We start from the raw sequence: 27,599 nt of genomic DNA, 5'->3' as shown, positions 1-27,599 counted from the left end.
AACGAATGTGTACACTATGTAGATACCAGCATCTACATAATATACGAGTATTTTTCATATTTCCATTTATATCAATATATTAAAAATCATGCAACTATTTTGAGAAAATTTGATTAAAAACATAATGTATCTACATACTTGTTTCTCCTTATTTATTAGGCATAACGTTTAGTCTAATTTACAGAGATTCCGAAATTTTATTTTTCAAAGTGGAAGTTGACCTTAATCAAACGCAAACAAACTAACAACAAGGCGTAGCTTGAAGGCGTTATTTCGGTAAAACAAAAGCATCCCTCTTGCGGATATTGAAAACAAAATAATATCCTTTTAAAAATATATCCTACCTTCTTCCAGAAGAAAAATATTATGAGAAATTTATCTCGAGGCATTTCAAATAAAAAATTTAAAGTATATGATTGCGGAGGCTTAGCTAAATGGAAGATTAATTATACAGGAAGTCAGCCTCCCAGAGAGCATCCGAGATGCTACCTTTTTTTTTTTCTTAAATCATTTTCTTTGCATAGAAATCAATTTGAAATGTTGAAGACCTGAAGCTAAACAAACAAATGGCCAATCTTAAAACGGAACATTGTAAAGTCTGCGATAATAACTATGATTTGCTTTTCAAAACCAAACCATTGAAAGGACCAAAAGAAAAAAATATTGAATTTTTAAAAACGATGTTTGAATGTTCGGTGGCTCGGCGCAAGTAGCTTTAATCTTAACTCGCACTTTGTACGCCAACACTATTAAGATCGCTTATCAAAACAACATTCTGTATAAAAGGTTTGTTTTGAAATAAGTATGGTATATTAAAAGGACTTTATGTTTGATTCCTTCAAAAAGATATTCACAACATATTTTCAGTATGCCAAGCGTTTCTGAATGGATGCACGCGATTCCCGATAGCACACGCTTGTGTCCAATTAAGGAGTGTTACCGTAGATAACGAAAACTCATAAATGTCATTGATAATTGCATTTGTCACCCGTTTCTTACTGTATTTTATGAGATGCTCAATTGAGATTTACCTTATTATCAGGGTCAGGGTCAGGTAAAAAAGGAATGAAGTCCTGGTGTATTTACTTAAGTCTATATCTCTTCGCAATACCAAGAATACGGGAAGAATCACTACAAGGATAAAATAAAAACAAAAGGACATTGTTAAAAATGGATAGTAAACGGTAATAAATTTTATTAATGGGTATATTAGGTGCAACATTAAGTTTTCTGTTGTCTAAATATTGTCAGTTAACGAATAACGTGAAGTCTACAATTTAAATGTCTTCATTTTACTTACTGAATTATCAGTTTGATATTTAATGCCGATTAGAACTTTAATAGAAGCGAACGTGTGGCAGCATACGTCGAAAGAGTCTTGAAAATAACTTAGTGTTCCTGGAAAACTTGTAAAAAGGGATAAATGCACATAATCGATATCAGTGCCCTGATGATGGTGAAGGGTGAAATGCTTGTTTTACATAGAGTTCCATGTAATAAAGCAGTAAAATACGATCGATGAACTTATGGCTAGTTAATTTTTATAAAGCATCAACGATGTTTAGAACCTATAGTTTTTTTTCATATATAAAGTTTTTCAATAAGAAGTTAGATTTTGATATTAAAAAATGAGTTACTTTTGAAAAACATACCAGAAGCTAATTAAATTACATTGTCTGTGAACCAATAATTTCAATTTTAAAAATACAAACCGATGTAAATTTTTTTCAAACGAAAAATTCTGAAACAATTGATTTTTTGACTGCTCCGTATCGAACAATTCCGCTGCCGCTGCGTTTATTTAAATATCCCGTTACAATGTGATCTAAATCGTCTTAAAAATGTCAAATATTTATCCAATATGCACACATAGTTTTATCAGTATAAATGTTGTATTTTTTTCTGTATGAAAATTATAAAAATCGAGTCATTTTTGAGGTTTTACAACGTACCAAGATTAAGCTTTAAAGGTCTTAAATAAATTCTGAAGCATTGGCATCGGCCAGGAAGCGTACGATATGTTCTAAAAAATCAATTTGAGGATGTACAAATTTCTACTTAAAAGAATTAAATACAAAATTAGATATTTTAAAATACAATTTCAAAATATTAACCGCACAGGTGCCTACAAAAATGTTTGAAATTAAGAGAAATTTACACGTGTTACTATTTTATTATATTAAAGGGTAAGGAGTACTCCAAATGATCCAATTGATCACTACATCTTCACAGTTTATAACTTTTTTCCACTTAGTTTTCTTATATTTTAACTGTTGAATATTCAAGATATTGATTACAAATTTTTAAAATTATCATAATTTTGTTTACAAATCTTTAAAAAGTGTAGTAGTGTTTTCCCTAATTTTTTAGAGAAAAAGATAATTTTAAAAAAAATGAATATTTAAGAATCGACATTATATTCAGTTGACATTTTTAATGGAAAACATTTTTATAGTTTTTATTATCTGACACGTAGCCCCCCATGTCGAGGTCTTGTTCATTATAAATGTCCTTCACATCAATATATTCCAATTCCGGGCATGAAAAATCAGTAAAGTAGTTGAGTTATCTAATGTCAAAAGATGACAGGTTTATAAATGACAACTACCCAAGTAGGGATTATTTAAAAAAAAACTTGTTATTGGAAAAACGTTATGAATCAATTTTTTTATTAGAACGGGTTATCCATTTTACGATTTTAAAAGTATACATAGGTCTGAAATTCGACATCTATTAAATTAAGTTGTTTAACCAATTTGTTTTCAGTTGAATTTTTGACATATACGAAAATGGATCGATTTATTATAGCACAAGCGGAAGTAATTGGCAAAATAGTGAAGAAATTTGAAGAGGCTGGATTGGTTACAGATGTTGTATCGGTGCTGTAAATGAAAGTGTTGCTGAAGATCCGAATGTGTAGATTCCTCGTCGTTCTCAGAAATTAAGAGTGTCTTATGACATATTTTGCATTTGGATCTATACCTTCATCCATATAAATTCCAGTTCACACAACAACTGAAGCCTGCTGACGATTCACAACAACGTAGATACCTTAAATGGATGCTTGAGCAACATGCGGTAGACTGCGATTTTTTGAACAAAATTTTCTTCAGCGACGAAGCACATTTCTCACCTGGTGGATAATGTTAATAAACAAAATTGTAGTGTTTGGGGTTTTAAAAATCCTCAAATAATTGAAGGGAGGCTATTACATCCACAAAAAATCACTGTTTAGTGCGCTCTTTGGTCCGGATATGTTATTTTACCTTACTTCTGCGAAAACGACGATGGAACGACTGTCACCTTCAATTCGGAGCGTTATGGTCATATGATAACCGACTTTTTTGCTCGCTATTGAAGAATACGACTTGAAGAATAAGTCGTTTTAAAAAGACTTTGCCACATGCCGCACAACTCGAGCGAAAGAGACATTTCTCGTCGTGGCGATATCAACTGGCCACCAAGATCATGTGATTCGACAATATTTTATAATGTGTGTTTATTTACGTTTACTTTTTAAACAGTTTTTTTTTTTGTGGTACAAATGAATAATTTACCACTTATTGAGCAGCAAAACTAACAACAAATATGAAAATGATTTCATAAGGGCCATTAAAAAAGGTAAAATGCCATTATTGGCTTTTATCATTGAAACCAATCATTGTAAATTTTTATAAAATTCATTGAAATGGAATTTATAAATTCAAACACAAATCAGTTGAGCGATTTGTTTTGCTTTTGCACATAAAAAAATCAGCGGTTACTGAAAAATAATTTTCCTGCGGAAATTTTAAAATATGCATTTTTAACAAAAAAATAACAACAAAACATTTTTTTATTTCTAATTGGCATTTCTAATCAAAGGAAAACTCAATCACATATTGATTCAAAAATGTTTCCGGATTGACTTCAACGAAACCTTTAACATAAAAATATCGATTACTTATTTTAGGTATGGGTTCTTATTAACTTCTGCGCAAATAATTTAAGCCATCAATTTTGATAAAAAAAAACTATTTTTCTCACAAAATCTCTTAAGTTGAATTTTCAAGTCTTTTGAGTTGTACCTAAAATATTTAAAAAAATTATTACTTTAGTATCTCAATAGTTGATTTTTCCATATAACTTCCTTAATGTCTCATATAAACACATTTAATACAGAACCCATGTAACCATTTTTGTCGAAAAACGTGGGATTGTGGTTAAAGTGCATAGATAGAAATGATAACTCTTCTTAAAACATTCACAAATTCTACTCATCAATAATTATTATTATTACCAATGGATCACTTTTGGTTACATTTTTGTTTGTAATACAAAACTTAAGAAAAACAAAAGTCGATGCTATGTAAAAAGTTGCGTGATCGGAATTCCTTTTTTTTCCCCACAAACAATGGACATTGGCAAAAAAGTATCAATAAGAAAAATTATCATTAACAATGAAAATTTTTGCGTGTTCTTTGCGAAATGTCAGCTGCAAAACATAAAAGAATCAAAATGTTAAATTATACACGAGTACGAGTAGAGTAGGCATAATATTCAATTACGTACATATATGTATGTACATTATTCAAAGAATGACATTCACATATAAACAATAAACATGGGAAATGATTGGTGTGGGCGTTTTTAGAAGACATGAAAATAAAAACAAAATGCATCTTCAGAGACGTTTGGGGATAAAATTGGTTGCAATTTTAAGTTCTGAATATTCTGTCTATGAGGTATAATAAAACATATATGTATGCCTACTTTATATAAGTACATATGACCATTTTTAGGGTTATTATATAAGTACATAAGTATCCATTTTGCGGTTTCAAAAGTAAAGTTAAATAAAACACAAATAAAATATTTTTATTTATGATATTTCTTTTTAACTTCCCATAGGAAGTTATTGTAATGGGTACGATTTGTCAAATTGAAAATTTTGACATTTCTCGACGTTTCAAGGTTCTAAGAGTCCAAATAAAAGATTTTTAGAAAGTTGTCTGTGCGTGCGCGGTTCTTACGAACCAAGAACGCTAGAGACTTGAATTACATTTTGTATAATATATTGTAACGTGATATCAAAGAAGTATATTTTTTGAAAAAAATCCATTTAACGGTTTTTTTTTATAAATCAAAAAACTGAAACAAAAATTAGTCACCTTCAAAATTGTACGACTAAAATATGATTTCATCTCCATCATCTGACATCTGATAAAATTTTGAGAAAAATCGAATTAATAGTTTTTTTTTATAAAAACTAAAAATCTAAAAAAACATTACTCAAAGTTGGTAAAAATTGAGTATTGATTCAAATATCTTTTTAAAAACTTGAAATTTAGGCTTTGAACTTATTTTATCTTATAAGAAATATTGTTTTCAACATTCTGAAAAATGTTAAGAAAAATCAAATTGACAGTTTTTTTACAAAAAATAAAAACCTAAAAAAAAAATTAATAAAATTTGGTAAAAATTGATTTTCGACTCGAATATCTTTTCAAAACTTTGAGATATTAGCTTAAATAAACTTTTATCTTTCAAAAAATATTGTTGTCAACATTCAGTAAAATTTTGAAAAAAACCAAATTGACAGTTTTCTTACAAAAAAAAAAAACCGAAAAAAAATTAACAAAAGTTGGTAGAAAATGATTTTCGACTCAAATATCTTTTTAAAAATTTCAGATAATAGCTTTTAACTAATTTTTACTTATAAGAAATATTGTTTTCAACATTAGGACAAATTTTGAGAAAAATCGAATTGACAGTTTTTTTTACAAAAAATAAAAAATAAAAATGTATAAAAGTTGGTAAAAATTGATTTTCGACTCAAATATCTTTTCAAAAATTTGAAATATTGGCTTCCAACTAATTTTATCTTATAAGAAATGTTGTTTTCAACATTCGATAAAATTTTGAAAAAAATCGAATTTACAGTTTTTGTACAAAAAATTAATTAAAAATTATTACAAATTAATTAAAAATATATGACGTTGTAAATGGTCAGCTGGCTTCAGTTGTTGTGTGAACTGGACTTTATATAGATGTTGGTGCATATCCAAATGCTAAATACACTATAATGTGCCGTAAGACAGTTCTATTTCCTAATAACGACGAGGAATCGACACATTCGGGTCGAGAGCTATTTCTTCCATCTGGGGACGTTGTATAGAGAGTAGGTTTGTGGACCATAGCGCAAAGATCCAGATTTTTCGTGCCACTGCTTCTTCCATCATGTTGTATGGTGCTCAAGTGTGGGGTTGCTGGCAGTTTGAGGTTGTTGAAAAGTTTCAAAGATATTTTCTTAAACGCATTTTTCGGTTGCCGGCCTGTACTCCAAATTACATGGTGCACCTTGAAACTACAATGCCACCGTTATTCTTAAATACGCTAAAAATACACTTCGATTATATAATGAAGCTGCTGGAGATGAATGAAACAAGACTACCCAAATTGATCCTCAAGTCGATAATTACTTTAAGAGGCAACCTCGTCAAAAAATGGGAAGAAATAGGCGTTGAGTGTGGAGAAAGGTTACAGATTCAACCAGGTATCGGACCCACTATTCTGAGAAACATGTTTCAAAATTTACTGGGTGGTGTAGCGCGCTCAGCTTACAGTGGTTATACCTTGGAGGCTCAATCTTCTCAGTATAGGACGATATATAGCCAGCTCGACTACAACTTGCAAGGAAGCTCCTACTTCTTAAACAGATTACCGCTTTCAATGATAAGTACGATATTTAAAGTAAGAGGGGAAATGATCAACCTTAACTACATTCCACATCGTCCGGACCTACCTATTTTGTGCGATATTTGCAACCTCAAGGAAAGAGAAGATATTTATCATTTTATTGCCAGATGCCCGATTCTAAGTGAATTTCGAGTCAGATTCTTCGGTAAATCCATAATGACTATGAGCGAAGTTTTAAGTATTTTGAATGGAAGTCTTGGTTGGGAGAAATTGTATAAATACACAACGATGGCACTGAATTATAGAACCCGAATAGTCGAAGGCGACTTTTAAATTTTAAATTTTATTTTGTTTTTCTATTTTAGTAAGAAATGTATAATATTGTTATAATGTCATTCTGGTAGACGGCTTTAAGCCAAACCATATTAAACTATGAAATTTATTGTAGATACAATTGAAATATTATAAATAAAGTTCCTTTAACTAACTAACATTCGGGTCTTCGGCAACACTTTCACTTACAGCATCGATATTTTCAAATGTACGAGCAAAACGATGATGCACAGGGCTTACATCTTAGGGTTAATCTTCTCTTAAAGCACGATATGTGGCTGTGGTAGAATCACCATTTTAACGAAAGTTATGCGATCCATTTCCATAAATGTCAGACTTTTAACTGAAACAAAAAATATTGGTTTAACAATTTAGTTTGACAGATGTCGAACTCCAGCACTATACTTTTGAAACCGCAAAATGGATAACCGGTTATAATGTAATCTTACTGTTTTATATTATAACTTAAAAGCGTTGGTTTTAAAAAAATAGTTATATGTCTTGTTTAAAAATTATCTTAAAAGTAAATAAAAATGTTTAGATTTGGTTAAGTTTCATGAAGAATTTATTTGAAGAGCATTAAATACAAAACACACACATAGCAATAAGTCAAGTTGAATTTTTAAAACTCTTAATTTTAAATTTTCGTTTAAAAGCTTTAAAAAAGATGAAACGGGTTGGGTTCGATATCCTGGTTTTTATATTTCCGTTTATTAAAATCCCTATTTTTTAATTCCAGCTTTTTATAATCCCGATTGTTTATAATTTCGCTCTTTGATTATCCCGTAAAATCGAAATTATAAAAATATTGTTAATTAATATTTATAAAATGAGACATTTTTTGTCACCTTTAACAGATATCAAAATATAATAATTTAAACTGAAGTAGTATTCTTTTAAAACAAAACAAAACAAAAAACAAACTAAAATCAATTAACAAAGTATACTGTTTTCAGGAATACTGCTTTTATAATTATTTTAGTTGAACTCTATAATGAAGGCTATATGACGCAAAAACCCCGGATTGTAAAAAGCGGGATTCGAAAACGCTTCTTAATTTAACATTCAAACCTCTGACTTTTATTGTTATTTAATTTAATGCACGTATTTCGTAAATATAAATTGGGATAGTCTGTATTTTGAATATCGGCATTTTGAATAAGGGGGATTTTAAAAGATACGTTCGATAAGTTCCCAAAAGATACATAAAAATTCGAGGGTTTCCTGATTGCTGATTGTGTTACCCAGGTTGAAACTTAGAACCATTGCAATTGAATCAAGGTCAAATATAGTAGTTTGATGGTTTTGTTTAGTTTCGGCTATAGACAACTCTTTGTTGTCTTGTAATTTGAAAAACTGACTTTAAGTTACCGTGTAACTAGGTACTCAAATGCAATATTAGGTTTAACATGCTTGTCCGGATTAACTTAATTTTCCAATAATTTTACACGTCTAAACAAAAAGACTTTGTTCAACAATAGATGGAATATCAGGGAACAACAGATCCCTCCATCATTTTAGAAGGTTCAAACAAAAATGGAAAATTTAACAACAATAAAATAAGTACAAAAGTATAACATGTCCTTTTGTTGGGTGACATAACAATACTCTTTTATTCTGTTACCAATTAAGCGCCATCATCTATAATCCCAAATTATTTTGGTCCTTATAACACAATAAGTTTTATATTCTCCACTTTAAGATACTCCATTTAACAATTGTACACTACTCGTACAACAATAGAGTCCGAATAATGATCCTGTCATGAACTTTTCACACAAGACAATACAGCTTCCGCCTTTCTGTCTTTTTAAGACATTCTGCTAGTTTAACAGTGGAATGAGTGAGTGAGTGTTTTAAGTTATATTTTCACACAATAGAAAATAAATCGAAATAATATTTAGATTTTTCCGATTTTTCTTCTTCTCAAAAGATTGCACGCATATGAATTCTCTGTATACTCTTTGTATTTATTTTGACAAGGAGTATTTTTCAAAATTAGCGTTTTTGCAGGTAGACAAGGTATCATACGAGTTTGTGGCGGCTAATCTCTTAAACGCGGTTTCCTTTCAAAATGATATTTGACAGCATTATGGGCGTGACAGTGTTTAGGAAGCCTATAATTATTATCTTTTCACATGTGTTTTTCACTGGAAAATTCGTAAGGGTCTTTTTGCGAGTTGAACAATAAAAAGTATTGCATGGTCGCGTGGCAATTCTGATATAATTCTACTTAAGGAGAGGAATTTTCGTAACCGTGTGAAATGTGATATCATTTGTATGTTTTAGTCATGGTTGTTGGATTGTTTATCTGGAAAGGAGTACTCTTGATCTAATTCGGATTTTATATACAATGGAAAATATATAGTACAAATATGGTTACTGAGAATCATATAAAAGTCTTTGAAAATTATAAAACTAGTTGATTTATTCATAGTGACACAAAGATTTTCTATGAGATATTACAAAACACTGGCGCATTTAAATTAGATCTACAGAAGAAACATATCGTATGTGATGGGGGTCTAAGTACCCCTGTGTTAGACAGGAAGTTTAAATTTTTTTAAAAGTGAGTTGGCATACAAAATAAAGATTGGAAAACAATGGCAGCAATTGCATAATAAAGCTTTTCTCTTAACTATTATAAATTAAATTTAGATTTATCTTTTTAAACACAGTTATTTTTGTTCATAGTTTTGAAAACAAAATTGAGAAACGAAGCAATGTATGTATAAGAAATGATCGAGACAAACATTTTACACAAATTTAAAAAAAGTTCCTGCTTATTATCTTTCATTTAAATACCCCTTTTTCGACTTATTTCATTGGAATATTAGTTTATGAGAGATTTTAAAACAACAAAACCTTCTTACTTTTTTATATTGTTACTCAAATATCTTTTCCTCCAGAAAGGGGCCCCATCGAGATACACATAAAAAAAGGTATTTTAGTGCTCTCACCAGTACTGCAAACCAAAACCTTCTGCGAGGACTGGTTGTGGAAATATTTGTCACGTTCTTCATGATCGTAGGTTGTCAGATGATTTTGAAATCCGAAGCGGAGTCAGACAGGGCTGTATTGTGTCGCCAATATTGTTTTTGTTGGCGATAGGCGATGTACTGCGCTCAGCTCTGTCAGGTAGCGGCGCGGCGGGATCCAATGGACTTTGACATCCTATTTAAAGCACTTGGATTAAGCGGACGATGTTTACTCTCTCATGGGATCACTAATCTCCATCAAATGACAACAAGTGTGGAGAGAGAAGCAGAAGTTATGGGGCTGAAAATTAATTCCGGCAAAACAAAAATGATCAGCCTCGGAACCCGACCATCCTCTCAAATAAATATTCTCTCGCAACCGTTTGAAAAAGTGGAGAGCTTTCAATACCTTGGAAGCATCGTTTTCATCAAAGGCGGAACCGAACAAGACTTCATCTGCCGCATCGGCAAAGCAAAAGCGGCGTTCGATATGCTGTCAAAAATTTGGAGGAATAACTCTATCAGCTTAAGAACAAAGCGACGACTGTTTCAACTGATGCATAAATATCAAAACTGATTTTTTCAGTTTTTATTTTTAAAAATCGTGGGCTAATACCCTGCCGAAAAAAAGAAGTATTTTTAAAACTTCTTTCCAGCCAATCGAGAAACACATCAAAAGAAAGGTATTTTCATGCTCTACCCCCAACTACAATCCAAAAGGTTATGTGAGCTCTCGTTTTGGAAACATTGGTGAAAAAGTAATGTTACAGAATTTCGACCTTCGATAGGGATATTTCCGCAATCATGCAAACAAAAAATATGCGGTTTACAGAGTATCGACCCACCATTGCATTAGTGCATAAATCTCAAAAAACTTGGGCCAGCCCTTGTCAAAAAAAGCAGCATGTTGAAGCAGAAAATATTACTTCTAATCTCATTAACTTTTATTTTTAAATGTTGTAAATAATTCTTAAATATCTTGGATTTAAAATCAAATTTTGTAACTGTCAAAATTTACTTTTTAAATTCAAATCTGGCACTTACATTATAACAATCGCCATCTTTTTTATATTTATAAATTCGCCTTAAAAGTTTAACTGAAATCTCTCTTTCAAAATTACATGAATTTTTGTATAAATACCTGTTACCGAAATAAAATTTTTTGGACTCTTATTGTACAACCCTTAGGGGAAATCGCTGCCTTTTTACTTTTAACGAATCTCGTCGTTGTATTTCGCTCGCTTTGATGGTCTGTATTCGAAAGCCATTCAAAGTCCTCGTTGTATTAAGACAAAGCCAGTAAGGTCAAATTTAAGAAAGTTGTTTTTTCGCTACCGTTGATAATTCGATCAACGCATCAACCAGGATCTACTTATCCTTTCGATACAGGGTTTAATAGAGATCTCCGGGTTGACGGTCAAGTCTTTTGATCGTTCACATCATTTTCAAAAATATTTATGAGTTCTTAACGTTTCATGAATCCAAAAACTCCAATCTAAATGTATCAAAAGTAAATTCTGCAAAAGAGAGACGTTCTTACATATTTCCCTATTGACTGAGCAATTTTCAAATTATGTCAAATTTAAAACAAGACTGGAAAAATCTTAACATCGAATGCTATTATATAATATAAAGTTTAAAGGAAAATCAATTTATTGTAATAATTAAATTTATTTATGCATAATTATTCTTCTTCTTTGAATTAAATGATTACATAGATTTTTATTTATTTTTTGTTTTAATTTCGTTTCGACACTTACAAACAAAGTTCGGGCGTAGGTGTAATTTTGTTTCGCTCTGACGATTTTTTTCTTTTTTTATATATTTTTAACTGATTTTGTTTGATTTAATAATAAATTTGAATATCAACCTAAAACAATCTACCATATCCTTTGCGATAACGCTGTTGCCTGGCCCTGTTCTGTGAGAAACTTCGACACATCGCAGGCGTAGCAACTTGGGAACTCAAACGACGCTGGCTTAAACTATTCCTAGACGAACAAGGCTAACTGAGTAGATCTTTGATTTCTTTATGCATGTGACATAAGAAATCAACATAGCTAGCAGAGCCATCTGTGCCACGATCTTCGATGAGAAAATGTCGGAATACGCTTTCTAGTTTATCGTTTTGTCGCACGCAAGTTACCTTTAATAGAAAGAAATAAAAACTTATTAAAAAAAGAACTTTTTTTTTAAATTAAAATAGCGTTTTTCTTACCCTCATGTAGCGTGTCCTTTCTTGCATAATAGTGTCGATAATTTGACGCACTCGTTTAGCCAATGGAGTATCACCAACAATGGCAAACCGTTCCGAATTCACTTGTTGTGTGCATTGAACATTGAATAGTGGCTGAATGAATGTTTGCGGAAGGGCTTGGCCCAGCCAGAAGAACAAATAAACTCCATTCTCTAAGATATATGCTCCCTCTTCGGACATCTTCTCATGAGTTACACGCATCGGTGAGGGTAAGTCACTCTCATCGGGTTCAACATTATGAATTGGAATGAATCTTGGATAGAAGAATGTAACAGACATATTTAAGTCCATTGATAGAACAAATTGAATGACATAAGATCGATCGTCAATTGTCATATCTGAGCCTCCAGAAATGGCATCATTTTTAATCAAACACGAAACATATAACGGCAGGAGCTTAAGACACTCTGGTAGAATCAATTGTCCCGCCGATGTTGGGGACGTGCAATGTTTCCGATAACAGGCCAAAGTCTGTGCCGATCGATGTATGAGGTTGTCCTTGACCACCTTGGGAGTCAGTTCCATTAGTTTGAACATGGATTGTTTGGCGAAGAATAACATGATTGCATCCAAATCACAACTCTTGAAGACATCAGCTATCGTTGTTGTTACTCGAAGGGCTAAATTTAAGACTCGCAAACGACGCTGTCCGCCACTTGATGTGTATAACAGAGCAATCTGCAGGTATACATTCTCCTCTGGTGCCAGTTTATCGTCATGTTTAATTTCAATTGCAATAGCTTTGTTGGAATCTAATGGGAGAGAATAAGTTAAGCTTCCGGATTGCATACGAATTATTTGAAATGTTCTTACCGATACTAGCCAATTCGACATCGGTTGTATTGGACATGAAATAGTGGCCATAGAAATCTGTGGCCCGAATACCAGCTGACGTTCTTACTCGCATAACTGCGTCGAAAGCAATTGGTCGGGAAACATTCTTAATGATATCTTCCACAAGGCGATGTCCATCAAGTTCAGCCTGGAAAAAAGTTTAAATTTTTAAATAAATTCCAGATACATAGTGAGTATATTTTTACAAACCTGGAAGTAAGTGTATTTGTAGACTTCTCCTCCGGTCAATCTTGAAACTTGTCCAATCGTAGCAATATCCACGTAGGAATTATTGAAAATGAACATATCAACTGAGCAACCGGCTTGTACACAATCCTGACCCAACGTGTTGTATGCTGTTGTCTGAGGAGTCAATATAGTCTTCTCCTTCTCAGTGCCCAAAAGTTTACGATCGTCACGATTACGAAGTTTACCCGGCGCCTCACAAATCGGCAGGGAAGAATTGAATACAAGTAATTTACCAGCACAATTTGAAGCCTTCAATGCCTCCAGACCAGCTTGAATGGCTGGTAAAAGAATAGTTTCAGTTTCTTTTGTATCGACAAACATTTTTGGAATTTGTTCCATCAATGCATCAATAACGGGTTCAGATTCTTCTGGATCGACGAGGAAACCATCGAGCAATGGCATGAACATATCGTTGATATCGCCAACAACCATCATTTGGGGTTGAGCTAAGCTGCTCTTGATGTTATAGAAGTGGACAGTGCTGTTGTAAGTGATGAAACCAACACGCATTTTTGATTTCTCCTGACCTTGGTCAATCGGGAAATTCTTAATGATTCGCTTTATTTCCTGACACAGCAAATGAACTAATCCGGATTTGATGTTATTGTATGAAACGTCAATGATAAATACATAAGCTGGGATTTCTGGAGGAACGTTGTTCTGCAAAACAAATTCAAATTTATTTATAAAACTATTTAACGAGGAAAGATGTTAGATCATATTTACACGACAATAATCCTTGGTTGCCACGAATTCGTATGTTCCGAGGACTAACTCGGGTCTTTCGTATTTATCCACACGTTGACCAGTGTGATCAAGATGTTGGAAGTATTCCGTAGGAACTACAAAACAAAAACACTATCATCGAAAATTCATCTTCAACTTGAAAAAGATCTTGAACTTACCTTCTGTGGACACCTTACACATCAAACATTGGAAGCGACGACCAGCATCGATAAATTGCATATTGGGCGACATGTAAGCCTTGCAACGATTGCAACGAATTGGTCCAAGTTCACCAAAATCGACAATAGGTGCATCATATTCACCTTCGACAGTCTTGGCGTATGGTGAAACAACCAGCGAGAAGGGTAGAGCAGTTGTTTTGAGCAAATCTGATGTTGATGGAACGCAATATAAAGATGATCTGAAACATAAACAAAGAAACGTCAACACTTGATGAATTAATTGAGAGTGATAAAAAAAAACAAACCTAACAAAACGGGGACTTGAGTTTCCTTGATCTTGGACAACGAATTTTGTGGTGACCAAAGGCGGCAGCAAACCGGCTTGATTTGTCACAAATGGACCACCGGCGTTTCTTTGATTTTCAATCATAACTTCAATTGGATTTGGCATCTGATCGGGATCTAGACGACGCGTTGCAGCTTGCTGTTGTTGATATTGTTGATTGTACATGCCGGGAGGTTGCTACGAATAAAAATAAGAAATTTAACTAAGAACAAGAAAACTCTTTCAGTAAAACTTACGTTATAACCCATTCCAGGCATTTGTTGACCAGGCTGCATTGCCATTTGTCCTGGCTGAGAGGGGTAACCACCTCCACGCATTTGTCCAGCCTGCGGAGGCATTGGACCAGTTTGATATTGCATTGGACCACTACCCTGTTGGAAGGGCATTTGTCCTGGTAATGGGGGCATCTGTCCTGATTGCGGGGGCATTTGACCGGGCTGTGGAGGCATTTGACCAGGTTGCGGAGGCATTTGTCCCGGCATTGGGGGCATACGCATCTGACCGGGTTGTGGTGGCATTTGTCCGGGCATTTGCATTTGTCCAGGTTGAGGTGGTAAAGATCCCGGTTGTGGCGGCATCGGCATTTGCCCAGGTTGTAAGGGCATTTGCTGGCCTGGCCGCGGAGGCATCTGCATTTGTCCAGGTTGACCAGGCATTGGAGGTTGACCAGGCCTTGGCGGTTGGCCAGGCATTTGTGACTGACCAAGCATTGGAGGTTGACCAGGCATTGGAGGCTGACCAGGCATTTGAGACTGACCAGGCATTGGTGGCTGACCAGGCATTGGAGGTTGCCCAGGCATTGGTGGTTGACCATACATTTGAGGCTGACCAGGCATTGGAGGCTGACCAGGCATTGGAGGCTGGCCAGGCATTTGAAGCTGTCCTGGCATTGGAGGTTGACCAGGCATCTGTAGTTGTCCAGGTTGTGGTGGCATTTGTTGACCAGGTCTTGGTGGTTGACCAGGAATCTGCATTTGTTGGCCGGGTTGTTGTTGGGGCATTTGTTGCCCTGGTCTTGGAGGTCCGAATTGCATAGGCTGCTGCTGTTGTTGTTGGTGCTGTTGTTGTTGTTGTTGCTGTGGTGGTTGTTGCATTTGATTTTGTTGTGGTGGATACATTGAACTTTGTTGCGATGTTGGAGTCATTGATGGAGTTGGATACTTTTGCTGCATTTGTGGTTGTTGTTGCGACTGTGGAGGGAATGGAGAAGCGGATTGAGGTGCTTGTTGAGTTTCTTGTGGTTTTGGTGTTTCATTTGCCTGTTGTGGCATAAATGGTGATTGCTAAAAAATAACAAAAAATGGAAATAGTTATTATTCAACAGATTACTACAATATGTCACGCTACAAAGTTAAGTACTTTTTGGCTCATAAAAAAGTATTAGCAAATTATTTTACTAATATCGCTGTTCATTTTTTTAATTGATGTTGGTTTTTGGTGTCGTCGTTATGTAAATAATATCATCAGAGATGAATGAAAAACAAATACATATAATGCTTTCAATGCAAATGAAACAATAAAAAAACAAACGTCCCCGTTTAAATTTTAGAAAAATTAGACTTGAAATGAATTTGTCTTCATACAACAAGAAAAAATGAAGATAAGAGATTTTATTGCTGTTCATCTATCTTTTTTGGAAACTTGTGAGAGATAAAAGAATTTGGTGTACTCACAGTTTTTGGTGGGGGCATGTGTGGCATTCCCTGTAAATCAGCACTTTTCACTGTCATCTGAGCTTGTCCCTGCTGGTTGGGTTGGCTTGTCGGAGGAAACAAGTTTTCAGATGGTTTTGATGCATCCATTTGTGGGGGAGTATTGTTTGACCCTAACGGGGGTGGCATCCCTTGGTTCGGTTGCTGTTGTTGATGATTTTGTTGCTGCTGCTGCTGCTGTACCAAAGAAGGTGGCATTCCTGGTTGATGTTGTCCACCAGCCTGTGAAGTTTGTGGGAAGCCATGTTTCATGGGTGGCATTCCTCCAACAGATTGCGATACTGGTGGGTTTGGCCCATTTGGGTAGCCCATCAATCCAATTGAATTGTTATTGGGCATCATGTTGTTGTTGTTTGCACCTACTGCAGCATCATTGCCAGACGGTCCATTACCCATTGGTGGTGGGGGCATACCACTTGACTTCGTTGGGTTCATCGACATTCCACTGACCGAGTTAATCAACTGCAAAAAGATCAAACTAATTTTTACAATTTTCTTGAACACGCAAAACTATGAAAGATTTATACCTGCTGTTGATAGTTTCCATTGAGCATTGCTTGAGATTGTGGTGGAGCCATTGAAGAGGGTGGTCCACTAACTGGTGGTTGCTGCTGCTGTTGTTGCTGCGGCCATCCTTGGGGCGGATACTGCTGCCCATATGCGGAAGGATTCATTTCTTGATAAAATTCGATTTCAGTGTTGTTTTATGTCCAACATAAAATTACAGAAAACCAAACACTTTCACCAGTTTTTCACTTTACACCGTCGTGGCCAAAAACTACACGTCTTCTGTCGATGTTGTCACTTCTCGTTTCAGACTTGTTCCCTGAAACAATTGATTTTCGTTCACGTATGCAAAATCAGTTACAGTCGAGTATTTGAGTATTTTCACTCACTTTTCAAAGGATATTTGATGAACTTAAGAAGCGTTCTTCCGTGGCCTTTAGAAGGTAATTCAATAATTGTTAAATATTCCACGTCAGAGCAATATTTTTGCAGCAATGAAATTTGTAATCCCAATTTGCCTGCCTTTTGCCTTGTTCGAAAGTGTCGATGGTGTAGATGATTTAACGAAAAATGATCTGTCATTTTGTGCCACGTAAAACTGCCAGAATTTGACGAACAGTTATTGTAGTTTTTGACGTTTCTGATAGCATTCAGTGCTTAAGTCTGTTTTATTTTAATTAATTTATATTCCCAATAAATTGAAAATTATTCTTTAAAAACTAGATATTAACGAAGGATTGTGAAAAAAGGCCTTTGGACTATGAATAAGAAATTAATTTGGGTGAGGCTTTGCAATAAGAAGTTTTCTTTTTGAATAGCTGTCACTTTTTGATATATGGCAAGTTAAAGTTTAAAGGTTGTAAAATTCACATGATAAGTTCCGTGTTATTTTTCGAAGAGGACACTTAAAGAATATGCTCCACAATCAATTCAATGCATTGAGTTTATAATGTGGAATTTGTAAAGCTTTCGAAGACATACGCCCCAAGTATGCGATTTGGTAAAAAAAAAATATGGATGAAAAGAACAGATTGCTACCTTCGTAGCTAAGGTGGTCATTAGGAAGTTTTTGTCTTTCATTGTTAATGGCATGCTTTCCTCTTAACAATAAATAATATCAAATTGAAACCTCTCGTTTAAAATCAAAATATTTTTTTAGTTAAGGAGTTGCGAGAGAAACTTTCTTAAACCGTTGTTGATTTTCTTTTTTAATTTGTGAAATCTGTGGTATTGAATCATTCTGAAGCCACGAATCTAATTGCTTATACCAACAACAAATAACTCTCGGAAGTTAGTTTACGGTCTTGAATGCGACAAAAACTGCAAGAAATTAATCCAATTATGAAACGCACTCACTTTCAAAATGTCAAAAATCAAATGACAAATTTTCGACTTGTCACTTTTTTTCATCCAAGATCCAAGTCAAGTGTAGCAATAGCGAGTTCTGTCTATTGTCTGGGCTGGATTGAAAAATAGAAAATTGATAACCAAATTGTGAAACAAATTCTTCTCAAGTTACCACAAGTTAATCATTTGGTTATTCTCTTTTCCATTACAACCCAAACACACTATCTGTACATTTGATTTTTGAAGTATGTCTTCGAACGATAAAAATATTGCTCCGGCAAAAGACGACAGTGACCTCAACGAACTTTTGGACGGTAAGATCATTTTCAAATTTCGATATCCAATTCTTTCAAAAACATTTCTCTTATTATATTATGTAATCTTAAAATTGTAGATGCATTAAAAGACTTTGAAAAGTCAGATTCAACAACGAAATCATCAAAAGCAGATAATACAACCGTTGACAGTGATGACCAAAATGCATTTTTCATGTAATCTTCTACTATATTATAACTTTTATCATTTTGTATATTGATCTATTTTATTTTGTTCATCTTCTGTCTGATAAAACACAAAATTTGTGTCCTTCTATTTTGTGCTTAACCTTAATATAAATAAACGTGTATTTAATTTCATAGGGAACAAGCTAGATTGTTTAGCGAACGAATGAGTACTCTTGTTGGCCAGCCCGAAGGTGGAGAAGAGCAACTCAATGAACAAATGCTAGCTGGTTTTAAGAAAATCGCCGAAGCAACCGCAATTGCAATTCAAGGAGAAAGCACCGCAAACGATGAAGAAGTAAAGAAATACTCTGATAGTATATCCGAAGCTCTTAAGGTAATCATGAACGAATATTTATATTTAAATAATATGTTTATGTCATGCACTATTTATTTTTCAAACAGGGTATGAATGAAGCCTCAGGTACCCTACAAACAGGCCTTTCCGAGACAGACGTTGCCAAACTATTCTCAGGACTTGGTTTGGAAGAGGTGAGTTTATCTTATCATTATGGATACATCATAGAGGTTAAAATTTAAGTTCAGTTATTTGCTATTCTATTCAATGAAAACAACAACAACAAAAACATGCTGAAAAGCTATTTGATAGAATGTTTAAAATTAGCACATATACATAGATATGCACAAATATTTACTCGTAGCGGATTGAATAAAGTAAACAAAATTTGCATGTTTGTTACTAACGAGCTATTTTAATGAATAATAATTTTGATATGCAGTTGCTAATCGAAACAATTTGTAGGATGGATATCATCTGCACTTGCTGTTTAAAAAACAATACATTTAAATGTAGTCCGCTTATTTTATTAAGTCTATTGATTATTAAATAAAAATAACATGATTTCTCATTTAATTTTTGTAATTTCTTGTTAAAAACATATGTTTCCTTTTTATTGAATAATTAGCTTTTAATTTTTAAACTGCAAGGACTCATACGTAATTAAGTCACATCAAACTTACGATTATTTAAGTTTTAGAATAAGAAAGTAGACTTTGGTCAAGTTCGTAAAAGTTTTGTTTTTAAATTATATTCACTACTTCAAAACCATTGAAGTTTCTTCTCAAGGGGAAATGTTAATTTATCTAATAAATTTACATACTAAGTTTCTTTTTGTTTACCACTGTTTTCTGTTGTGATGTTCTATGTTTACATTTACACATTCAGGGCTTTTCATTAAAGCGTGCCCATATATGTTATTTGCTTTGTACTCAAAATAAATCCAAAATAATTCGGTTGTAAAACTAATACAATTATGTAATGCAGTATTTTTGGAATCCTATCTACTTAAAAAATAAATTGTATTATAAATATTTTCGATAAATTAGGAATAACTATTTTCTCTTGTGAAAATTAAATTATTGAATAAGTAAATGGGATGCTGAAGCACTGCAACCTAGAGATCTATTGTGCCGCACTAAATTAGTCCCTTTTATGTGTAATGGAAATATTTTAAGAGATTATTTTGCAATATTTACGTATTATAGGGTGATGTGACTTTTCGTACTCATTTACTCATTCCAGAACCTACAGATAGCACTGGATTTCATTCCTAGGTATTTATTAAATCCGCATTGATCAGTGATGAGATATTTGTCGTACTTTGAGTGATACAAGAAAGCTATATTTAATGTAGTAATTCCCAATTAGTAGATAAGCCTATCTTAATCTGGGAAATTATGTGCAGGTATACTCAATGAAGAGAGACATAATTGTTCTTGCCTTAACCATTTATTAAACCAACACATTCCCATACCATTTCGCAGTTGAATGAATAATGCGGCTTGGCTATTTCACATGATAGCAACATTTAAGGCGTTTACTTTTGCCTTGAAAAATGGTGGTAAACTATCACAAGTGTGTCGACAGCTTGGTTCTGGGCCTTCTTTTGAACTTTGTAACGTTAAAAGTGGAAATCAAACTGTTCTATCTGTTCTACATAAGTTAACCGACAATGACATTTTACTGCATTTTCAAATCTTCTTTTATTCTTAACTTCCATGATTTTTAATTTGATTATATCAACTTGAAATGTATATTAAAGAAACAGGATTTGTATTATATGCTATTTTTATTTGTACATGCCGAATATTCATTAATTGTTTTCGAATACAAAATCTTAATTGTATTATAAATGAACACGACACTTATATCGGTAAAAGTCCTTCTCGTCAACCCTCCAGTAACACCAGAATCAGGTAGATCATTTTACGTAAACAATTTCTCACGGAAAATATAATTGTGGGTTTCAAAAGTTTTAAGTTTATATAGATCTGATAATCGGCTATACAGATTTTGATTAAACTTCTTACCTGTAAAAACCTGTAATAATTTCTTATTTTTTTTTTTAATTTTGTGAAGATTATTTCCCAATGTTTTGTTCTCAAAAGAATCTAAATCAGTTAATATATATCTTTATACTTTATTCTTTATTTCTTTATTATATTATTATATTATATTTTTAGTTTATAAATTTCATAAAACAATTAAAATATAAACCTAATATAAAAAACAAAAACAAACATTATCATACATAATATTAAATACATAAATAATTATTACAATTATATTAAATAATAATAATATAACAATAAATTAGAACAAAGGTATATTTAGTTTAGCTAAAACAAATTTTATCATTAGACCGCAAGTGTTAAAAGTTAATATACACGTTTCTATATGCTAGAGCCTCTGAAACAAATCGAATGAGAGTTTTCCATCCCCTTTCTCCATTTAAAATTACAAAACATTCTTCAATGGTAAAAAAAAATAAAATATTACTTCGGATTTCCTGTACCATACGAGAAAAAGCTAAGAAATGCGAAATTTTTTCAGCCTGATTAAGGTTACATAGTGAGCAATTCGGATTCAAATTATTTCAGTGAGGTCTATAATTGAGCTCAAGCATTTCAACACGCATTTTAAAGATTAAACTTATCTCATTGGCAATAAACTCGTTTCGAAAATAGTTGTCATAACCGAGACATAAGTTGAGTTTAAAGTAATCTGTTCTTGTAACAAATTCTTTTGCCCGGGTTATTGATTTTCGATACATTGTTTCATCTATAATAGAAATAAGGTCATAAATTTCGTTTCCAAGTGCTTCTAAATTATCAATACTTAGTGACAACGGATCGTTTTATTCTGATGCCAAATCAAACCAGTCTTTAAAAGGAGAGTACCGACCTCGTTGAGCTATCAAAATAATCCTTTTCTGAATATTATTATTAGGTCTACGCATGACTATGACAATATAATCTGCGTTAGCTTTGAGGTTTTTTAAGTAAACTGGACTCAGGCCAGATTTTATGTAAAAAGCGTAGTTTAGTATATTAGAAGGGAGTCTAAAAATACGTTTGAAAAAGTAACGTTGGACTAATTCGATTACTTCTAATTCCTTGTATCCATAAACTTCATTAGTATATAAGAGAAAACTTTTGATAGTTGTCTCAAATACTTTAAATTTAGTCGATGCATTTATAGAGTTACTTTTGAAGAAGTTTGACCAAATACAATTGATAGCCGCTTTTGCTACCTTCACTTTGTCTTTAAATGAGCTCCGAGATTTAAGTTATGTGTCATAGTAAATCATAGGTATTTGTAACCATTCACTACTTCTATATTTGAGCCGTCAAGGTTATCTTTGAAGTATTTGTTTTAAGGTCCCAAGTATCGCAATATTGACAATTGACTAGACAAGGTCATCTGCAAATAAAAGCACTTTTATGAATACATCTCCAAAAATAACATCACCTGGAATTTGATCTTCAATGTCATTGTTAAAGAGGGAAAAATTCAAGGGACTGAAAGTGCAACCTTGTAGAACTCCCGTTTCAGATTTAAATTGATTTGACAATCTCATACCAATTTTTATTACTAAAATTGTATTTGATATAAGTTGTTCATATATTCTTATGAACTTTGCAGACAAACCTATATCTGTAAATTTGAAAAGTAGTAACCTTCTGTTTATAGTGTCAAAGGTGGCATTGAAATCTACAAAAAATACATAGATATTTTGCTTTTATCAATAAAACGTCTAGCAACACCCGTTAAAGTAAAAATTTGGTCTATTGTAGAGAAATTTGCTCAAAAAATAGCGGGGGTACTTATTTTATTATTCCTTTCAACCCAGGAAACAGAAACAAGGTACAGTAATTGAGTGAAAAATTTCCGCAAAGAGCTGAGAACAGACATTCCCCTGTAGTTTTCCGGTAGGTTGGACCTCTTTTTTTTAAATCACAGAAATGTATAAAGATCGGAAACTATTTGGAAATCAGTTAAGGAAGTAGTTGAAAAGTTTGCACAAGAGAATCCCGAGAATAATTAATAATTTCATAAACCAGAACATGCCAACAATTATGAAAATGAGTGGTTTCGAGTCGATATCATTACAAAGAAATAGAGAACAGTGCAGACAATATGGAAACAATATTTCATTGGAAAAATATCAAGCTTCATGGATTTTCTATAAAACTAAGATGTGAATTCATATTAACCAATTAGTTTTGGTGAAAAACGTTGCTTTTTGACCTTTTTTTTATTTTCATTTCATAGAGATATATTTTTACATGCAGTGAACCAAAAAAAGTTTTACATTTGATTTTCTTTTCTTAAAATGCAATTATCTATGGAGTTAATTGTAATAAAAAAAAAATACTTACAAAAATAGCGATTTTTTTAAACTCCAGAACAAGTCAAATACAATTTTTTTAATAAATTATTTTAATACAAAAAACCCAAATTGAACAAAGAAAGTCTCTTTTATAAAACAAAAAAAAACTTGTACATTTGAAAAATTCAATTAAAAAACAGCAACATTTCGAAAACCCAAATGATTTAATATTTTGTATGATGTCCTTTTGCATCTAAGACCATTTGCAACCTCTTTGGCATTGAAAGGGCCATTTTTTTGTAACATTGGCGTAATTTCAATCCATATCTTCTGTATTGCATCTTTCAACTGTTCTTTATTTTTTATTTTCCTTTTCCTCAACTGGGAATGAGGGAGTACTTTTTTCACGTAATATAACAACCATTACTTCACTATCAACGGGGAATGTTTTGGGTCATTGTCATGAACGAAACTTAAATTATCTCCAAGGTCCAATTTTGACGCAGTACTTCTTAAATTATTTTTCAAGATGTTCAGGTAATCAAACTTATTAATTTTCCCTTTCACAAATTGAAAATTTCCAACTCCATTTGCTCCCATCGCACCCCACCCCATAACGCTGCCACAGCCATGTTTTATTGTGCAATTAACATTCTTCGGATCTAACGCTGTACCCCTTTTTCTCCAAACAAAACGTCGCCAATCGAATCCAAAAATGTTGAATTTGGATTTGTCGGTATAAATAACGGAATTCCAAAACTATCGGCTATTCATATACTTTTGGCATATTTTAAGCACTTCTTTACATTTATAAAGGCGGATAAAAGTGGTTTGTTTCGAGGCGTAAAACCTCTAAACTCTTCTGAATGTAAAAAATTTCTTACCGTCTGTGAATGAACTTGGTCTTGCATTATTTCCACTGCCGAAATTTTGCGGTTACTTTGTATAATCCTTGCTATACACCTCTTGGTTTGTTTAGTATCAATTTTTCTCCGTCTTCTACTTGGTCTTGTTAGAAATCCGTTTTTTTTTTTTAAGAATTAATAACGTATAGAACTGTGGAATATGGCTTTTTCACAATATCAGCGAGTTGTCTTAGACTTTTCTTTTCGTCCCACAACTTAACAATACGTTTTTTCATATCACTCATCACGGAAGCGATTAAATGTTTTGTTTCTTTTGGTTGCAAGACGATCTGCGATTCCATACGATTTCTTATCTTATGAATTTTTTTTTCGACTTCATAAAAATTGATAATCATTTCAGTGAATAAAATTTGTTCTTTAAAATTTATTTTAGGGTGCGGAACCTGATGAGAATCCTTTCCTGCCATTTATGGAAGGCATGATGCAAAGTTTACTCTCTCCGGAAATCTTATTGCCTGGAATCAAGGACCTAGTGGAAAAATATCCCAAATACCTCGAAGAAAATGGTGATAAAATAAGTCCCAGCGATCGGGAAAGGTAAAAACAACAACAAATTCAAAAATATCATTTATAATTCTCAAAAAAAAAAACGCTTTACCTTTAATTTAGATACGAAAAACAACTAGAACTCTACAAAGTTATTTGCAATCGTTTAGAATCGGAAAAACCCAATGAAACACCTAAAGAAAAACGTGAAAATAATAAACTTGTGATGGAAGATATGCGTAAACTTCAAGAATACGGACAACCTCCAGAAGAAATAGTCGGTGAATTAACAGATATGTCTGCCATAGACCCTACTGCGGCAGCTAATCCTCAATGCCCAATGATGTAGGAGCATTTAGCAAAACAAAATAAAACAAACACAACATAAAATGGCGAATGTTATATTTTTTATATATGTTATATTATTTTCTTTTTTCTTTTCTTTGTTAAACGAAGAATATTTATAATATTTTAGTAAACACAATTTTATAAAACAACGGTGGTTGATAAATAAAAACAAAGCCAAGATAAATTATAGACCTATGTATTTATTTTTGTATAAGGCACCCTCGACTTTTTAGGGGCATTTGAGACAATAATTGGCCCCGTGCATGAGTGGAATGAACTTGACGCAATCTACCTCGAAGTATATAATAAGAAAAAAATTAAGCTAGGTTGTCTCAGTTCAGTAAACTCGCATAAGCAAAAAGGGACTGGGGATAGCGTAGCGTAGCTTAAGGAAATATGCTTACTCTGGCGCTGGAGGGCACAACTACATGACATCGTCGCTCGCTATCGGAATAAATGAAAAGACTCATAGCTCTAGAAACTATGACTTCCTTTAAACATTCATAAAACTTACAGATTATTACAAAGAAAACACCATTTTTCAAAATAGGTCTTATTTTATTTAAAGGAATATAAAAGGCAACGAAACATACAATATAAATTTCTTACAAAAAGAAACGTCTTCTTGATTCCATTGCATGTCGTTTGTTAGAAATAATCCAGGCATAGTCACCAGTTTTACTGTCAAATGTTCCTTCTTGCAGGGAACGCAATTTCAATGTGAATCGTGGACCCAATTCCCTAAGCTTAGCCTTTTTACCTTGTTTTGCGAATTCATATCGATGGTGTCGGAAAAATATGTAATCACGTTGATTATGGAACGTTGCAACGCGACGTCCTTTGAATTCTGGATCATGATGAAACAGAGATCCCAACATCCGTCCTACAGTAAGACCCAGTCGAGTGGTAAAATTTGTCATTATAACTTCTGGACGATGTTTGGTTATTTCTTTGTGATCACGACGCATATGTTCTGTGATCTTCACATTGCTCAACTTAAAATGTGCAGTTGGCCCATTGGGTAAATGAATGACCAGCAGGCCATTGGGTTTGCGACGATTCTCATTGATAACAACAATATCAGTGAATTCCTCACGAATGGCACTCTGTACCATTTTTTTAACGGATGATTTATTTCGAATCTTCACTAAAGCATTCACGAATATTCTCGACAATTCAAGGCCAAACTTCCTTGTGAGCGTCACTGGATTATCGGCGAAAGTTATGAGAATTTTTGGTTCGTAGGTTCCCTCGAAGTACGTACTAAAATCATCGGTTTCGAGTTCTTTACGCAACTCCTCATTGTCTGAGTCCTCGATGTTGGTCACTGCAGTTTGATCGGGTTCACGGAGACTTTCGATTGTGTGTCCTGGATTGGCGGGGATACCTTCTTTTCGGCGCTTCCTACGTTCGGCCTTTTTCCGTTTACTCTTTTCAAGTTTTTGTTTTTTAAACAATGCATTTCTCTTTTCCTTGTTTCGGATCAGACTCAGAGGATTCAATACGGGCATACGAACATCGTCTTCTCCGTTTTCATCGTCATCACCATCATCGTCGTCATCGTCTTCTTCATTGTCTTCTCCAGCTTCTGCTTCGGTATCTTCATTGTTTGATTCAGCCTGGGCTTCGTTTTGTTGTGAATCTTTTACTTCTTGAGGTTCTTCATCAAAACTAGAGTCACTATCCGAATCCATATCTCAAAATTTAAGTTATTAAAAGGAAAAAGTTGTATGCTTTTATTACAAAAATTAAAGTTAAAGTGATGAAAACACACGTGCAGACGTTCGGTTTGAAAAAAATGACAATATCTTGACAGTTGTGCGATGACAGTAAAAATGAATGCATTCAGGGAATGTATATTGATAGTCAGAGTTGGAGCCATTTTTTTTATTTCTGCTACTATCTGAAAAAAAATTAATTTAAAACGAATTTCGTGTTAGTTTTTAGGAAAGCAACATTAGATGTTTATATTTCGATCCAATGAATAAAAATAAATAGAACGGGTCCTAACTCGCAAGGGACTAAAATTGGATATATAGGCAATAGAAAAACTTAACATATTATTTAGGATTCGTGTGTGGAAAAACAATCTGAAAGAAAAACTCATTACTATAGCAACTTGTGAGATTCCTTTTTAAATACTTGGACCTCTTATAATAACTCAAATAATTTGTTTTTTTTATTGTTTAATGGGACCACTGCGAAACAAAAATGAAGAATATTAAAGTTTTGTAACACAATAAAGCAATTGTTTTAATTTAGTATTGATAATCATCTACAAAGCGTGCAACTTAGAAAGGTATGACAGCATTTGACTGATAAGTCCAACTGTTTTATCTGGTGGAATTAAAAGCAACATAATGCTATATCATGTAGAAACTACTGATCGTTAAAGCAGGCGATCAATTCCACCAGAGCGTACTACTTCAAAATGTTCGAAGATTCTTTATTTCGTATCATATACATTTAATTCAAATTAACAACTTTAATTCTACTACCAGCCGCCAGTTTACAAAATGGCGCTAAGTTACTTATCTCATAAATAAACCAATTCAT

The 27,599-nt window shown here is 33.2% G+C and overlaps 3 protein-coding genes and 1 long non-coding RNA gene across 4 annotated transcripts; 1 reads left to right on the top strand and 3 right to left on the bottom strand.

Moving 5' to 3' along the window:
- Nucleotides 1–11,640: 11,640 nt before the first annotated feature.
- On the bottom strand, nucleotides 11,641–17,349 carry LOC129949140 (protein transport protein Sec24C). The gene is made up of 11 exons (XM_056060412.1): nucleotides 17,192–17,349; nucleotides 16,823–17,121; nucleotides 16,257–16,757; nucleotides 14,820–15,866; nucleotides 14,543–14,760; nucleotides 14,235–14,476; nucleotides 14,056–14,171; nucleotides 13,291–13,989; nucleotides 13,060–13,228; nucleotides 12,208–12,998; nucleotides 11,641–12,135 (listed from the first exon to the last, which is right to left on the bottom strand). The coding sequence occupies exons 2-11, from the start codon at nucleotides 16,967–16,969 to the stop codon at nucleotides 11,995–11,997; spliced, it is 4,071 nt and encodes a 1,356-aa protein (XP_055916387.1). The 5' UTR covers nucleotides 16,970–17,121; nucleotides 17,192–17,349; the 3' UTR covers nucleotides 11,641–11,994.
- Nucleotides 17,350–18,201: 852 nt separating this feature from the next.
- On the top strand, nucleotides 18,202–25,232 carry LOC129951929 (peroxisomal biogenesis factor 19). Its single transcript, XM_056064296.1, has 6 exons — nucleotides 18,202–18,463; nucleotides 18,544–18,640; nucleotides 18,788–18,986; nucleotides 19,055–19,141; nucleotides 24,583–24,746; nucleotides 24,819–25,232. The coding sequence occupies exons 1-6, from the start codon at nucleotides 18,397–18,399 to the stop codon at nucleotides 25,042–25,044; spliced, it is 840 nt and encodes a 279-aa protein (XP_055920271.1). The 5' UTR covers nucleotides 18,202–18,396; the 3' UTR covers nucleotides 25,045–25,232.
- Nucleotides 21,439–22,052, bottom strand: LOC129951930 (uncharacterized). Its single transcript, XR_008782254.1, has 2 exons — nucleotides 21,789–22,052; nucleotides 21,439–21,731 (listed from the first exon to the last, which is right to left on the bottom strand). It is a non-coding gene; the product is annotated as an uncharacterized LOC129951930 (long non-coding RNA).
- A 348-nt stretch (nucleotides 25,233–25,580) lies between the features above and the next one.
- On the bottom strand, nucleotides 25,581–26,844 carry LOC129949756 (probable ribosome production factor 1). The gene has a single exon (XM_056061395.1). It carries the CDS (start codon nucleotides 26,735–26,737, stop codon nucleotides 25,649–25,651), a length of 1,089 nt encoding a protein of 362 aa, XP_055917370.1. The 5' UTR covers nucleotides 26,738–26,844; the 3' UTR covers nucleotides 25,581–25,648.
- Nucleotides 26,845–27,599: the final 755 nt, after the last annotated feature.

This window comes from Eupeodes corollae, chromosome 3 (genome assembly GCF_945859685.1).
Source record: "Eupeodes corollae chromosome 3, idEupCoro1.1, whole genome shotgun sequence".
Lineage (NCBI taxonomy): Eukaryota > Metazoa > Arthropoda > Insecta > Diptera > Syrphidae > Eupeodes > Eupeodes corollae.
Note: the sequence above shows the minus strand (reverse complement) of the source record. Positions and strands in the feature narration are given on the sequence as shown.

Coding starts and splice junctions, on each gene's coding strand:
- LOC129949140 (XM_056060412.1), bottom strand. CDS start 16,969: ATGAATCCTTCCGCATATGGGCAGCAGTATCCGCCCCAAGGATGGCCG. Junction 15,867..16,256: donor ACATGCCCCCACCAAAAACT/GTGAGTACACCA, acceptor GTTATTTTTTAG/CAATCACCATTTATGCCACA. Junction 12,999..13,059: donor TGTCGAATTGGCTAGTATCG/GTAAGAACATTT, acceptor CTCTCCCATTAG/ATTCCAACAAAGCTATTGCA.
- LOC129949756 (XM_056061395.1), bottom strand. CDS start 26,737: ATGGATTCGGATAGTGACTCTAGTTTTGATGAAGAACCTCAAGAAGTA.
- LOC129951929 (XM_056064296.1), top strand. CDS start 18,397: ATGTCTTCGAACGATAAAAATATTGCTCCGGCAAAAGACGACAGTGAC. Junction 18,464..18,543: donor CCTCAACGAACTTTTGGACG/GTAAGATCATTT, acceptor TTAAAATTGTAG/ATGCATTAAAAGACTTTGAA. Junction 24,747..24,818: donor AGTCCCAGCGATCGGGAAAG/GTAAAAACAACA, acceptor CCTTTAATTTAG/ATACGAAAAACAACTAGAAC.